We start from the raw sequence: 14050 nt of genomic DNA on the forward strand, positions 1-14050 counted from the left end.
CCTCAAGAAAAGGCGGGTGCCGAAAAGGAAACAACGCAGCCTCTTTAAGAAAGCTTTGCTTTGTAGGCGCTGCCTACTCACTCAGACAATGCTTTGAACACGAAAGTGTGCAGTTCTGCCCCCTTATGGATATAGGACCTAATTTTTTTTTAAATCTTAATAATAAAAAATTATTATGGTACCAAATAGATGAATTTATTAACTTATTATGATATAGTGCTAATATGACATTAATTATATTTAAAAATAATTCTTATTAATAATGTCTTTTAATCAAATAATAATATACTGTATTAGAAGTAAGATGAAATTATATTTATTAGTTGGACAACGAAATATTGCAAATATCCAACCTAGTGGATTTGAACTATTAAATACATATTTATTTAATATGTAACTTTTTATTAGCTTGGTGAATTAAAAATAAACTTCTCTATTATATAATTGTTGAATACAAGTATAGTATAATTGTAATGATTTTATCTTTTGTTGTATAATCTTAAATTAATTTTAGTCCAATTGATTTAAGTTATAAAAATAGTTTTAATGATTTAAAAATATAAAATTTCTAAATCTCTGTTGCTCCGTACTGTACCATACTGAATCAAACCGTCCTATTAGACCCGAATCTCCGTATCGAACCATTCCGAAAAATTGGTATATGATTTGGAAGAGAGATTTTTATACTACGATACAGTTATAGAGATCCAATTTTGAAATTTCTGATATTTAATATGATTTTGGAGATCTTCAAATTCCTGAATTTTCCCAAAGTATGCTTACTCCTGGAAATAGTTATTCACCATATAGATTTTAAGTATTTTTTTTATGATTAAAATAATATTTAACAAATTAATTTCTTGATCATATGAAAGAGTAAAGAAAAATTACATATAGTAATAATTAACTAAAAATGAAAAGAGTAGATATGATTAAGCGTAAAGTTTAAATTAAAAGTAGAGGACTAAGATATTTGTCATTATATAAATATCAAAAATCAAAGCATTTGTGATTTTATAAACATAGAAATTAAAGTTGGTGCATATTAAGAGATACATAAATGAAATTTCGAAGTTATTAAACTGTCTGCTACTATTCAAATGTCAGGGCTGTAAAAGGCAACTTTTGAAGAGGGACGAAAGTGCTTTTCAGAGTAAATCTTTGGGGATGTCGATGTGATTTCTTAAAACAAAAGGTGCTTACCAGGTTTTCTATTTTCACGTGATATATAATAAGACTTAAGAACTCACGTGTACAGCATGTGCAGGTCTTTATTTTAGAAAAGAGTACAGGTATTTACGTGGGACCCACGAGACCACGGGTGAAATATTAAAGCTGACGTGGTAAGTCAGCGTTCGGAATTCTCTAATAAATAATTAAATTCATTCATCATCCTCGTCAAAAAGGAGATTAGAAATCAGAAGCAACCAAAAGAACAAAAACCCTAATTTGAAACAATCGGCTTTTGATTATCAGATTACAGACAGAGGCATTGTCGAAGAAGAAGAAGAAGAAGAAGAGAGAGAGAGAAGACAGAGAGGAAGGGGTAAAATGGGAAAGAAAAAGAAGAGAGTAGCATCAAAGGTATGGTGCTATTACTGCGATAGAGAATTCGACGATGAGAAAATATTAGTACAGCATCAAAAGGCGAAGCACTTCAAGTGCCATGTCTGTCACAAAAAGCTTTCTACTGCTGGGGGAATGGCTATCCACGTCCTCCAGGTTCACAAAGAGAGCGTCACCAAGTAATCTCTTAATCAATTCTCTTAATTCCTTATGAATTATTTATTCTTCTGTTTTCTTCAATTTTTTTGAAAAAAAAGAAGAAAGTTTTTAGGGTAATTAATTATTATGTGCTGATTTTAGGGTTCCGAATGCGAAACCTGGAAGAGAATCAACTGATATTGAAATTTATGGAATGCAAGGAATTCCACCTGATGTACTGGCTGCACACTACGGAGACGAAGGTAATAATCTTTTATAACTCCTAGTTATATAGATGTGCTTATTTGAGCATCTTCGCAATTTCTCTTTTCCATTTGCCTGCCTTTCTAGTGCTTAGGATTCTGGCGTTTTTTGCTGAAAATTTTTAGAAAAACTGATATTAGGATCTGATTTGTGCATTCATTCGGACCCTTCAATATTTCTAGGCCTAGGAATCACCTGGGCAGCATTGGAGAAAAAAGAATTAGCAAATTGGCTGGTCTGTTGTGGATTTAAATTCAATAAGTGTTATATGGGGAAGAATCTTATGTGTTGTGAAGGGATAGCAAGTTTGAGAAAATTGTGTCTATATGACTTTGGAGATAGTGGTTAGCTTGAGAAGCTGGTGAGCTGTTGATAATTGTCTATTATTGGGATGCTGAAGTGCAATTTTCGCCTAACTTATGTTTGGTGTGGGCTTTATGAACCCAATTAAGTAGTTTGGAAAACTTGTCTGATTGTACTTTTGATATTGGTTTCCGTCTTTTCGAAATAAGTGCCTATCCGTGCCCTTCATTGTAGAAGGTTCTTTGAGGTGCTCCAACTCGTGTATTTCCAAGTCATTGGAAACATGTGCCTGTTTGATGTAGGCACACAACTTGAGTGACTCACTGGCATTTCTGTTGACTAGTTAGTCTGCCAATTTTCTATCAGGTTTCTTAATAAACTTCTTGCCAACATTTTACAGTCTGGGTTGCCGAAGCTTGACTCGGAGTTGGTATGGAATTTGCAACAAGCCAGCTCCACTCTACTTAGCCTTGATCCCAAATTATTAGGGTCGGATATATGGATTCTCTTTTTTCATTTAACATAAATAGTAACTAATAGGTTTGGTCATCTTTGCTGCAAATTTGACTGTCATTCATGTGGTTAGCTATAAGATCATTTTGGATAGCAAGAATTAATTGCCAACATTGGAATTGACTTATAGTTTCCTTTTCAATTTGGTTTAGTTTGATAGTTGGACATCTAGTTTCTTATTCATTCTGGTTCAATTTGATAGGTATAGCAAATCAGTTTAATACAACGTTGGTGTTGCTTAGATTGTTGGCCTTCAAAAACTTATGTAAAATGGCCATCAATTTAATGGGCTTAGCAAATCAGTTTAATACAACGTTGGGAGGGAAATCTTGCTAATTTCATAATGTTATTTTTTGTTAGTTGTAACTGATTGCCTTTCCTATAGAAGCAGTTCTCTCAAGTTCCTTGCATTAGAGAGGGTTTGTCTGGTTGTAACTCAATACACAGTGTTGAAGATATGAGGGTATCTGTAGCTGACTAGCTGATCCTAGGTGATGTTACAGTATGTTTGGTTGGAAGGAAATATGAGTGGATAGGAAAGGGGGGAGAGAAAGGATACGGCTTATTTCCTTTGTTTATTCGAATGGTTTCATAGAGAAGGATAGTGGACCGTCCCTTATGGGTCTACTGTTTTTTATCTGCCCAAAATGGGAGGCTTTAGCAAAGAAAGATAGCTTATTGAATTTAAAAAAAATTTAGTATTATCGTTTTTCTAATTCAGCTTCAGGCTTATGTATTTCATATTACTATAATATTATTACATCTTCCCTTCCTTTCTTATTTTCTTCCAAATGAACAAAGCAGACTAAACCAGTTTTTAGTTTTCCTTTTCTAATCAAACAGGTAGATGGATAATTTGTGTTCCATCATTCTAGCCTTCTTCTATTCTCTCTAGTTTCCATCCTTCTCACTAAACATAGCCTTAGATTAGTGCTGCATGTAGTTGAATTCACAATGTACTTTTTTTTATGCATGTGATTTTAATCTATCATGATAATTAAACAATAAAACTTTGTACTCTAATATATTTATTTCGTTTGGTATGATTTGATATATGTGCAAATGTCTGGTCAATTGGCTTTTACTTTGAAGATCTGTTCTGCTTCAAATTAAAAACCCTGTCAAGTTTTACATATTAACATGAAAAATGGCTTTGATCAGTTAGTTCCAACTTAAGAATCATTTGATCTGATATCATTTCCTTCTCTGTTTTATATGGACTTCTAATCTTTCTTGGAGCTAGGCTAGATAAATGTAATCTGTTTCTTAGAAGCAATCTAATGCTTACTTTCTTTTAGCATCTTAGTCTGTTTTAACCAAAGCGACTGAAAGTGACTCATAATGGAAGTGGTTAGCATGCATGGTCTGCAAAATATGTGAATACACACTGTCGGTGGGGAGTATTCCTTTCTCACACTATTAACTTTCTTGCAGAGGAAGACAACCCATCAAAAGTTGCCAAAGTGGATCTTCCATCTCCGCTTGGTGGTATAATGCCTGGACCAGTGGGTGTTGGATATCCTCCACAAACTTTAGGCGTTGTGCAACCAATGTATGTTTCCACATTTCTGTTCCTTTGCCGCGAGATCTCATTTATCCTTTTAGATTTTACAATATGCAACTGGTGGATAAAAGTATCTTTCTTTCCATCAGATCCACTGGCATTGGACATGATTCAATTATCGTATGCAATAATTGTACTTCATGCAAAATTTTAAATGAGATTGATAGGGACAATCTAATCTACCAATGGTGCATTTTTAGTATTAGTAGTATATTTTACATCATTAATTTTGTGGTGTTTTCCCATTCCACTACAGGCTACTATTAAAACTTAAAGTGTAACAAAGATTTTCTCTTGACTGCCCTCTTATATGTCAAGACAATATCAGATCATAATACTGTGATTGGAGGAGAAAAAATATAAAAGAAAAGACAAAGTATATGGCATTTAGATTCTTGAGTGAAAATTAAAAGGAAGTGAATAAATTCACTTATTTTCTTTAATCTGTATTGATAATATTTTTAATAGGACAAATTCAAAAGTAAAAGCATCATGTTCTGATTTTTAAACATTAGTATAATTGTATTAATATTACATCTTAAATATGTCTGGAATATGTGACATTAAACGTCATACTCTTACCTATAAGAAATAAGTTAGTTACAAACATTTCAGAATGTAGTTTAAAATGTGCTACAGCTGCTGGCTGCATCAGCCAATAGATGATGGGTTAGAGATATAGGTCTTTATTCTATTGGTCAGAGATATTGCAGACTTATTCGTAGAAGACTTGGCTTAATCAGGCTACTTAAGAGGTTATCCCAAAGTTGTTTTGGGTGTATATTTTCATTTCTGTATTTGGCCATTGATAGTTCTAAAGTTAGGTCAAGCCTATGAGTTCTATTTATGCTTTCCCATGATTCACTTGGAAGTTAAAAACTTAGTGTGGTTGGTGAGGCTTTATGTTTGGTTCTGCCTGAATAGAGCAGTTTGTTCCTTGGGACTTCTGTAGGATGAAAGGGTTAAAGTTCAAGTTAAGTTTGGGGAAGGCTTTCTCCAGAGGAACAGTTATACTTTTGTTGGATTAAATAAATAAATACCAAGATATTCGGGCTAGATTATTGAATAGAAAAGTTTTACAGATAAAACTGTTTTGGGCCCCAAATCCAAGGGCTTAATGCAACAGTATTACATTCTCACATTTGCACTTTTGTTCTAAGATTACACAAACCCATTTTTATTTATTCATTCACGGCTGCATAGTTGTCTATATTTTTGTTGCAGTTACAGTTCTGTTGTACCGGTGCCTCCTGCTGGCTGGCCAGTTCCTTCTCGACCACAGCCGTGGTTCTCACAGCCTCCTGCTGTTTCAATACCATCTACTGCTCCCACAGGATATGCACAGCAGCCATTGTTTCCAGTGCAAAATGTGAGGCCACCTCTGCCCTCAGCTACATCGCCTGCTCTTCAACTTTCCCAAGTAGCTCCTCCAGGATTGCCCTCATCCACACCACCTATTCCTGTATCACAACCATTATTTCCTGTCATAAGCAATAACTTGCCTCAAAGTTCACCATTTTCTACTCATTTACCTACACCAAATATTCCGTCAAGCACCCTTGGAGAGGTTAAAGGTTCTGTGGATGTGCTTTCAGGTGCTAACAATTCTCTAACAACTAGCTACCATACTCCAGGTATTCCAGGTTTGATTACTTGTCCATTGTTAATTGATACTAGGATATAAGTTACCAATATGGATTTGCTATTTGCAATATTATGTTAATTTTGAAAAGTTTTTGGTGCAGAAATCATTTTGTGAAATGAATTGGCAAATTTTGATCAGAAGAAACAATTTTGTAATTTGTTTTTTCTTTTGCGTATCCTGGAGTTCCATTTTGCTATTAAGAATTCTATATATGGTGCACTATTGATCCTTTTGGGAATTTGGTCCAGCTAAGCTTCCCCCCTAATTTGTTATCTCGTATGTATTTACTGCAGGTGGAACATTAGCCAATTCACATTCTTATGCCTCTGGTCCAAATACCGGTGGTCCTTCTATTGGACCACCCCCAGTTATTGCAAATAAGGCTCCTGTGACCCAGCCAGCTGTTAATGAGGTCTATTTAGTTTGGGATGATGAAGCAATGTCCATGGTAAGTTGCTTCTGTATTAAGGATAATCCTTCTGGTTTTAGTGACTATCTTTTAGTTGTTATATTAATACTTTAAAATATTTCAGGAGGAAAGAAGAATGTCCTTAGCAAAGTATCAGGTGCATGATGAAACTAGCCAGGTAAGTTGTGACTACCTCTTTTATGTTTGGAGTTGGTTTACACATCTAACCAGATGGGTAGGCTTTATGCTTTGTGTTCTCAGATACAGTTGTTTACACATTGATACCTATTTAGAGAGGTATTTCCTGTATGAATTTTCGATTCCTCTATTTTCTTTTATTAAGAACCCCCCAGTTGGTAAAAAATATATGCCTCTAGGTCAGTATGTGATGAATTTCAAACTTATCGACTGAGGGCATGCTATTATCTTTTTCTTTTTCCTTTTGTTGCTCTGCAATTCTATTTTTTGCATGTCAACGCCACCTAATTTGTGGTTGTCTGAAGATTCAAGTAGGTGTGAATGTTTATGCTGGTAGTTAGTAATTACCATTTTTTACAAGCTTGCTGGAATCAACTCGAGGGTTCTCCATCCTAGCATCCTTCTCAGTTAAGGAGTGTATGTATTTGCTGATTTAGAATTTGAATTTATTTATTATTTACATGCCCTATGCTTTAACTCCGAAGTGTGGGGGTTTGGGTGGAACAAGATGATACCCAACAGATTTTTGCTCATTACAATTTATTTTTATCATCGAACCGTGAATTCAGACTTGGCCCAGGTCAGCTTCTTTCAAAGTTTGGTATCTTTTGCATAGGACCAAGCTTTAATAAATCTGGTTTGTCAACTGATTTATGGTCACAGTACAAATTTTTGACCGTTTCCCTTGCTGGTGCATGTTTCAGATGAGTTCAATTGATGCAGCCATTGACAGAAGGATACTGGAAAGCAGGCTTGCTGGTCGAATGGCATTCTAGATCAACCAATGGCCACGAATTCAACACTCGATATTGCAGGATTGCATGAATTGGACTGGGTCCTGTCATAGTTGTCATTGCTTGGATCCTGCGGAGAACCAATCTTGTATGTTGTACTCTTTACAAGAAAGCAAGGTAGAAGAGCCATTCTTTAGCATGCAACAAATTTCTTGACAGATGCTGATCGGTTCTGCATCTTTTTGATCTCGTTTTCTTCTATTTATTCATCACAAGTCTGTTAGGATAGGGTTTTTGAGTCTTCCTTGACAAGCCGGTGCCGAATTGTTGGGGCCTCTCTTTCCCCTGGTGACTTAGAAACATAGAATTGTCCATCATTTGTTTTGGTGGTATGTATTTCAATTATTTTCCAAAATAATGTTAATGGTAACAATTGTCAATTCATTATTATGTTAGAAACTAGAGGGGCTGAAGCTGGGACAGAGTGATACAATGGGGCTTTATATACATCTTTTTGTTAGGCCCCTTCTGTGAATTCTCAGATGCAGAAGGATCCTTGCCAGTCATACCCAGAAATCCTAGACCACATTTAAATTAATCTGCCTCTTGAACTATCTAATTAGTTGCACCAGAAAGCTAATTTAATGTGTGCCATTGAATAAGTTTTTTCAGCTTGAGTTGGGTTAAAAGCATGGAATGGGTTTGCACCATCACCATCTTCCAATAAAGTATTTTCTACAAAGTTTAAACAGTGGACTATATTCAGTTATGGATGAGTTGTGAATTTCAGGTAAATCTATATTATTTAACGGTTATATATGTATATATTAACGGCATTTTAAATATAATAACCCCACTATTCAGGTCCATGAACACCGAAAAGAAAGGTAACAAATAAAAGATTTAGAGTAAAAGGAAAAATGACGTTCTATTGATTTTCTAATAGCATACAAAATCTCAATCTGTTATATCAAAACAGAGTTTAGCCTCATCCCAAGGACCATGAATCTCAAACTTGTATTCCTGTATTTTAATGAGCCAATATGGGCACACTACACTCACAAACACCAACAAACATAAAAATAGTACGAAGAGTAACCTATGCAACATATAAACTGAAGCCAGTGTAGCAGCCATCAATCCGATCGAAAACAAAAGATGCAGGCAAAGGGAGTATTTCTTAATGCAGTATGTGACAAAGGGAGCAAATAGAAAGACTTGCAAGGAAAACAACATTATGGCGAAAACATGCAGCCTTGATGGAAGCCGAGATGCAATGAAAACCGAGGCAACAATGGAGGCATTTAGAGAGACGCAGCTGATTAGATTTGGGTTTTTCAGAGCCCCCGATGCTCGTATTGTGGATCCTGAATAGTCATGCAGGAAGAGGTGAAGGATGATAAGTGAAGCAGCTACTGCCCAGATAGAATCTGAGCTTATGGACCTTGTGAGAGTCTGATAAAGTGGCGCCAACATATATAACCCAGTCGTAAAAAAAGAGACATTGAGAATATAGTGGAAGAGAATATTGACTGAAAGCATCTCTTTTGTTAAAAGCAAAACAATGAAACCTGATCCAAGAAGGCTCGCGTCGAGAAGAAAGAGGGAAGTTTCACTAAGGACGGATTGCAGGGTATAGGTCCAAACCAAGCCAACAAGTGCAACAATGCACAGATACTGCGAAATGGAAACCGAGTCTTGCATCACCTTCAGCAGGTCACGTTTAACAACACTAGCATTCATAACCATATCTTCAAGAAAAGAATCATCAGTATGGTTGTCATCGAACCCAGGTTGCATCCCTCCGTATGCCACTTTTCTCCATTTAGGACGAGATGGAGAAGAGCTTTCACTAATATTGATATCCATAGCCATTCAACCACTCTACTATGTGTGCAGGTGACTTAAATTTTGACAATGATCAACAAAAGCAAAATTTGTGTTCCGTCCTTCCAGATCTAGTTTCTCTCTGAGGGCTTCTGATCCGTCAGATGATCCATATAACACCATAACCTGTTATAGAGTATGCAATACAGATGACAGTCATGTAAATGGAGCATAACAGAAATACAAGAAGAAGAAATACAATTAGTAATTAATAAAATTGGTCATGACACCAATGACAAAACCTATCCACTGCAATAGATAATCTCCTATTCCCCATCCACAAGCATCATAGATGATTATGTCACATTAACAATGTTCTCATCCTCCAAAATAGTGACAAGTTCATCCAGAAATAAATATAAACAGAATTGATGGAAAAATAAGATTTCACCTCCTATCATTCATTTGATAAGTTGTCCGATTCTTATTTACGGTTCTATGGAATATCTCCCATCAGTGCATGGATGCATCTCAATTATGGTCAACCATTTCCAAAAGCCTCGATGATAAAACACTGAATACAACTCCAAGACTGTACATTACAAACTTCAATGATATTCAAATTTTCTGTACAAAAAGTTATAAAATAAGATGAGAAGATAGTTGGGAGTTTCATGCCTCGCCATGACGTGTGAACTGATACTTTCTAAGATCCAGAAAAATCTTTAGTTGATTACAAGTTTAACATGCAGAATTGTGAGGTAGAATCCTCCTCACTCTTCTTTCTTTCAAATAGTTGGTGTTCCATGTCTCAACATTATTAATCAAGAAGAATATCATAAAAGTTAAACATGCAGAATCATGTAGCAAATCCTCCTTCCTCATTGTTCTTTCTTTAACATAGTTTAAGTTCCATGCCTCACCATGATTAACAAAATGATGCTTCTACTATCAATAAGAAGTAAAAGAAAAAGATATTAAACATGTAAAATCGTGAGGTAAAATCCTCCTTAGTTATTGCTCTGTTTTCTTTCAGGTTTTACTAAAATCTAATTGGTTCAGTTTCTCACCCCCAACTCATACTCAACGACTCCACTTTTCCAAGTCAATCACCCCTAGTTGTACCACTATTTAAACACCAGAAACTTAATCTCCCTAGAATTGCTCTAGATTGGTTACTTTCAGTCATCCATAGCAAGGCTCTGCTATTGCTAGAAAATCAAAATAGAAGTTCAAAATACCATTAAATCATGATAACATAATCTAATAATTTTGAGAATATCACAAATGCACTTGACATGTCTTAATATTGAGAAATTATTAAACCAGTGTCTGTAAGAAGGCAATCAGATACGTTGATGTTTTTTAGTAACATCTAAAGAAATAAATTTCTTAAGCATTTAGCACGAAAACGGAGACTAAAAAAGCCATGAATCGGAGACTAATAAGAAGACAGAATCACCTAGTAACAGCTAATGCTATTGCAACCTTATACAAGAATTCAATTCAATTGAATGCAATTTAGTCAATTATCATGTTTGGAAAGGTCACATATGTTAGATTTCAGGTTCTTTCGATAGTGCTGTCAAATTTGGCCGAGCTAATTAACAATCAAAACAAGTTTATTTGAATTTGTTAATAGACAATGAACTGAATATTATCATCAATTTTTGAATGTATGGACAGATTTCATTTAGAGCATATATTACTTTAGGAAATTAAAAGAAAACAAAAACAGGTAAAGAGAGAAATACAAAATCACTTACCCGAGCTGGAAACCAAAATTCGACGTACATTCTTTAATGAAAAGACTGCAATCCTTGATTTAACATTGAATTTAATGAAAATAGAAAGACTTTGGGTTTAGAACTCCAAAAGTTGTGAGAGGAAATGAATTGTGATATTGTAAAAGTTTACTATTAGGAATGGCAATGGGTAGGGTACCCGCCCATTTAAGAATTTCCAAACCCGAACCAGATTAAAAGACACCTAACTGAACCCGTTCCAAATCCGTTTAAGAGATTGCCTTTGTTATCCGAACCAGTCCCAAATCCGAATAAGAATACCCATATATACTACCCGAACCGATTAAAACCCGTTTAAATTAAATAATTAGTAAATATCTTTTATGGACATTCAAATGTCTAGTGGGGACCCTACCCATTAAGTACCCGTTTATATAAATATTTGGAAAATTAAATAGGTACCCGTTTACAATAGTTAAATTGTAAAATATATTAGCAAAAATTAATAAAAACAAAAAATATAAAATATAAACTAATCAAATTTAAGTATCCAACACTAAATGTTGGATATATTAATACAACCCAAGCATAGATTCAAAAAAAATATAAAATAATGTTCTAAATAATAAAAACTAAATAAAATACAATTTTAATTATAGAAAAGTTGTCAACATTATTAACAATAAGCTAAAATAAAAAATAAAAAATAAAAAATAAAAAAAAATAAAAAAATCCCATCTTTTCACCACATGAAACTGTTCAATTGAACAATTTAGTATCTAAAGTCTCAAAATCAGTTTAGAGGACATGAGTTATTACAAAATTAAACCAAATGTAACCAACCAGCTCCTGCAACATTGAAAACATCATGAACACCCCCTTTCTCAACCAGTGAATTTTGTAAGCCATAAAATGCAGCATTGAACATTCCAAGAGGCACTCCAGTAAATACCGATATGCATTACCAAACAAACTGTTATCTCTTGATGTTTCATTTGCAATTCTTTAACATAAAGAATGCACCAATGTCTCTTACAATAGATCTATTTACAACTATTATTATAAGAAACAATCTGCAGTTGAACAAGATTCTAAGAAAGAAAAGAAAAAAATACACAAACCCACAGTACCAGTAACAAACCGACATAGCAATCAAAGCAAAGAGGTATCGGGAAGAACCAATCTTAAAACAGGAAGGAAAGTGACCATCAAATAGAAAAAGCAATCTTAAACAAGTTTTTGGCATCCATCTCCACATTTTATTATCAAACAGGAAAAAAAAAAAAAATCAATCTTAAACAAGCTTTTGCCATTTACTTTAATCTAACAATAGAATTACAAAAATAATAAATGCCAAATTAAAACAATATACCTGACGACCGGCAAGGGGGAAGCCGACTGCTGCGAGGGAGGAGACGACTGCAGCAAGGGCGACGGCGATGGCAGAAAGGGCGACGGCGACGGCGACGGCGCAAGCAGATGGGCAGCAACTTTTTGGTGATTGCAAAGAGGCTTGAGAGGGTGGAGGCCGTGAGGTTTAGATGGAAATATAACTAGAATTTCTAAGATTCTACTATGTGTTTTATATTTTGTTTTAGTTTATTACAATAAAACTATGTAGTTTTGAAGTAGTTTGGATTAAAAGTAGTTTTAATTAAAATTATATAGTATTTTTATTTATTTAAATTTAAATATAATATTTTTATTTGTATTTTATTAGTAAAATAATTTCTAAAAAATTTATATATAATACTTTTTCCGTACAAACATTGAGTTTACACATTCATTGTGAAAATGAAAATTAGATTATATGATATACCTTTATAATTCTAAATATAATAACACAATACATATATTTAGTAATGCTTTCTTTTAAGAATAAAAGTGATATTAATTAGTTAAAATATAAAAATAAAAGTTAAGATTTAAATTTTATTATATAATAAAATAGTATGAGATTTTATATATTATATTAATTATTTAAAAGATATGTTACTAGTAAACATTATATAATAAAAATGACTAATGTCATATTAGTATTATATAGTCATATAAGTTAATAATGTTAATAGGTTGGTTGAGTATTATAATAATATTCTTTTATGAAATTTAGTTTTCTTTTAGCTTTTTGCCTATAAGTCATATTTAATTTGTTAATAAAAGATTATTATAATATTATTTTATATCTTAGTAAGTATTATGCCAATAAATCGTTAATAGATACGACAATTGATGATGTAGTAAAATTAATAAAAAATTATATTAATTAGAAATGGTTTATTAGTAGCATAGATTTTTTTTTTTATAAAAGGTTTGAGGTTCGAGTCCCATGGAAAATAAAATGATGAATAATATTTTTAATGGGTCTAAGAGGATAGGATAAAAGTTTAAGGTTTAAATCCTATGGAAAACAAGATGGTGAATAATATTCTTAATGGGTTTAAGAGGATAGGGTATCTGCGAGTATCCTATCCAATACTCGTTTAGCTAAATAAGTACCGGATTCAGATACTCTGTATCTATTTGCATAATCAGGTTTAGATAATGGGTATCTGCCTGTTCAACCAAACCCGTCACAAACTTGTTTCTTACTATCCAAATTCATCCCATTATGGTGCAATTGGGATGAGTAGCCGATAACAACCGCCGGACTGTCATTCCTATTTACGATTATATTACTCAAGTTTAAAGTTTTGCAGTGATTACCATATGCCCTTGTATATTTTCATATTACACTACTAATCTCTCAATATTTAAAAAAATATATTTTCATCTTTTCATTTTGTAACTTTATACTAAAAAATTCTCCCGCTAAAATCTCCATAAAATGACAGTTGCATATATTGAGTTATAAGTACTATTTACCTCTGATTTTTTATTTAATACACAAGTTGTCCTATATTTTGTTTATTATGTTGAAACCTCTTGCATTTTGATAAAATTAACCACTGTCATCCGCTCAAAGTCAACATAATCAAACAACTACATTGATAAAAATTAATCCTTAACACGTATCAAGTATTAAATTCATTAAAAATTAAATTATTATTTTTTTCTCAAACTAGAGTAAAGTTTTCACTTTTTGTATAGTCTTTTAGTATATAGTTTAATTTTACTTTCCTTTCGTGCAGTAAAATAAATAAA

The 14050-nt window shown here is 33.4% G+C and overlaps 2 protein-coding genes across 8 annotated transcripts; one reads left to right on the forward strand and one right to left on the reverse strand.

Moving 5' to 3' along the window:
• Positions 1-1369: 1369 nt before the first annotated feature.
• On the forward strand, positions 1370-7796 carry LOC8267568 (protein SUPPRESSOR OF FRI 4). Of its 4 annotated transcripts, none has more exons than XR_007215446.1 (7): positions 1370-1745; positions 1867-1967; positions 4219-4336; positions 5573-5991; positions 6287-6441; positions 6527-7017; positions 7305-7796. XR_007215446.1 is itself a non-coding variant. In XM_015724763.3 (7 exons), exons 1-7 carry the CDS (start codon positions 1552-1554, stop codon positions 7374-7376), a joined length of 1113 nt encoding a protein of 370 aa, XP_015580249.2. In that variant the 5' UTR covers positions 1370-1551; the 3' UTR covers positions 7377-7796. The 4 variants fall into 4 exon arrangements, 3 of the variants coding, with proteins under 3 accessions (XP_015580249.2, XP_002528158.3, XP_015580248.2); XM_015724763.3 differs by having other exon boundaries at positions 6527-6580; XM_002528112.4 differs by having other exon boundaries at positions 6527-7796.
• A 447-nt stretch (positions 7797-8243) lies between these two features.
• On the reverse strand, positions 8244-12499 carry LOC8267569 (phosphatidylinositol N-acetylglucosaminyltransferase subunit C). 4 transcript variants are annotated; one of them, XM_048372660.1, is made up of 3 exons: positions 12279-12494; positions 9613-9753; positions 8244-9347 (listed from the first exon to the last, which is right to left on the reverse strand). In XM_048372660.1, the coding sequence occupies exon 3, from the start codon at positions 9207-9209 to the stop codon at positions 8292-8294; it is 918 nt and encodes a 305-aa protein (XP_048228617.1). In that variant the 5' UTR covers positions 9210-9347; positions 9613-9753; positions 12279-12494; the 3' UTR covers positions 8244-8291. The 4 variants fall into 4 exon arrangements, with proteins under 4 accessions (XP_048228617.1, XP_015580234.1, XP_015580233.1 ...); XM_015724748.3 differs by having other exon boundaries at positions 9613-9788; XM_048372661.1 differs by lacking the exon at positions 9613-9753 and having other exon boundaries at positions 8651-8789; positions 8906-9347; positions 12279-12499.
• Between the last annotated feature and the right edge of the window lie 1551 nt (positions 12500-14050).

Source organism: Ricinus communis, chromosome 4 (assembly GCF_019578655.1).
Source record: "Ricinus communis isolate WT05 ecotype wild-type chromosome 4, ASM1957865v1, whole genome shotgun sequence".
Classification (NCBI taxonomy): domain Eukaryota; kingdom Viridiplantae; phylum Streptophyta; class Magnoliopsida; order Malpighiales; family Euphorbiaceae; genus Ricinus; species Ricinus communis.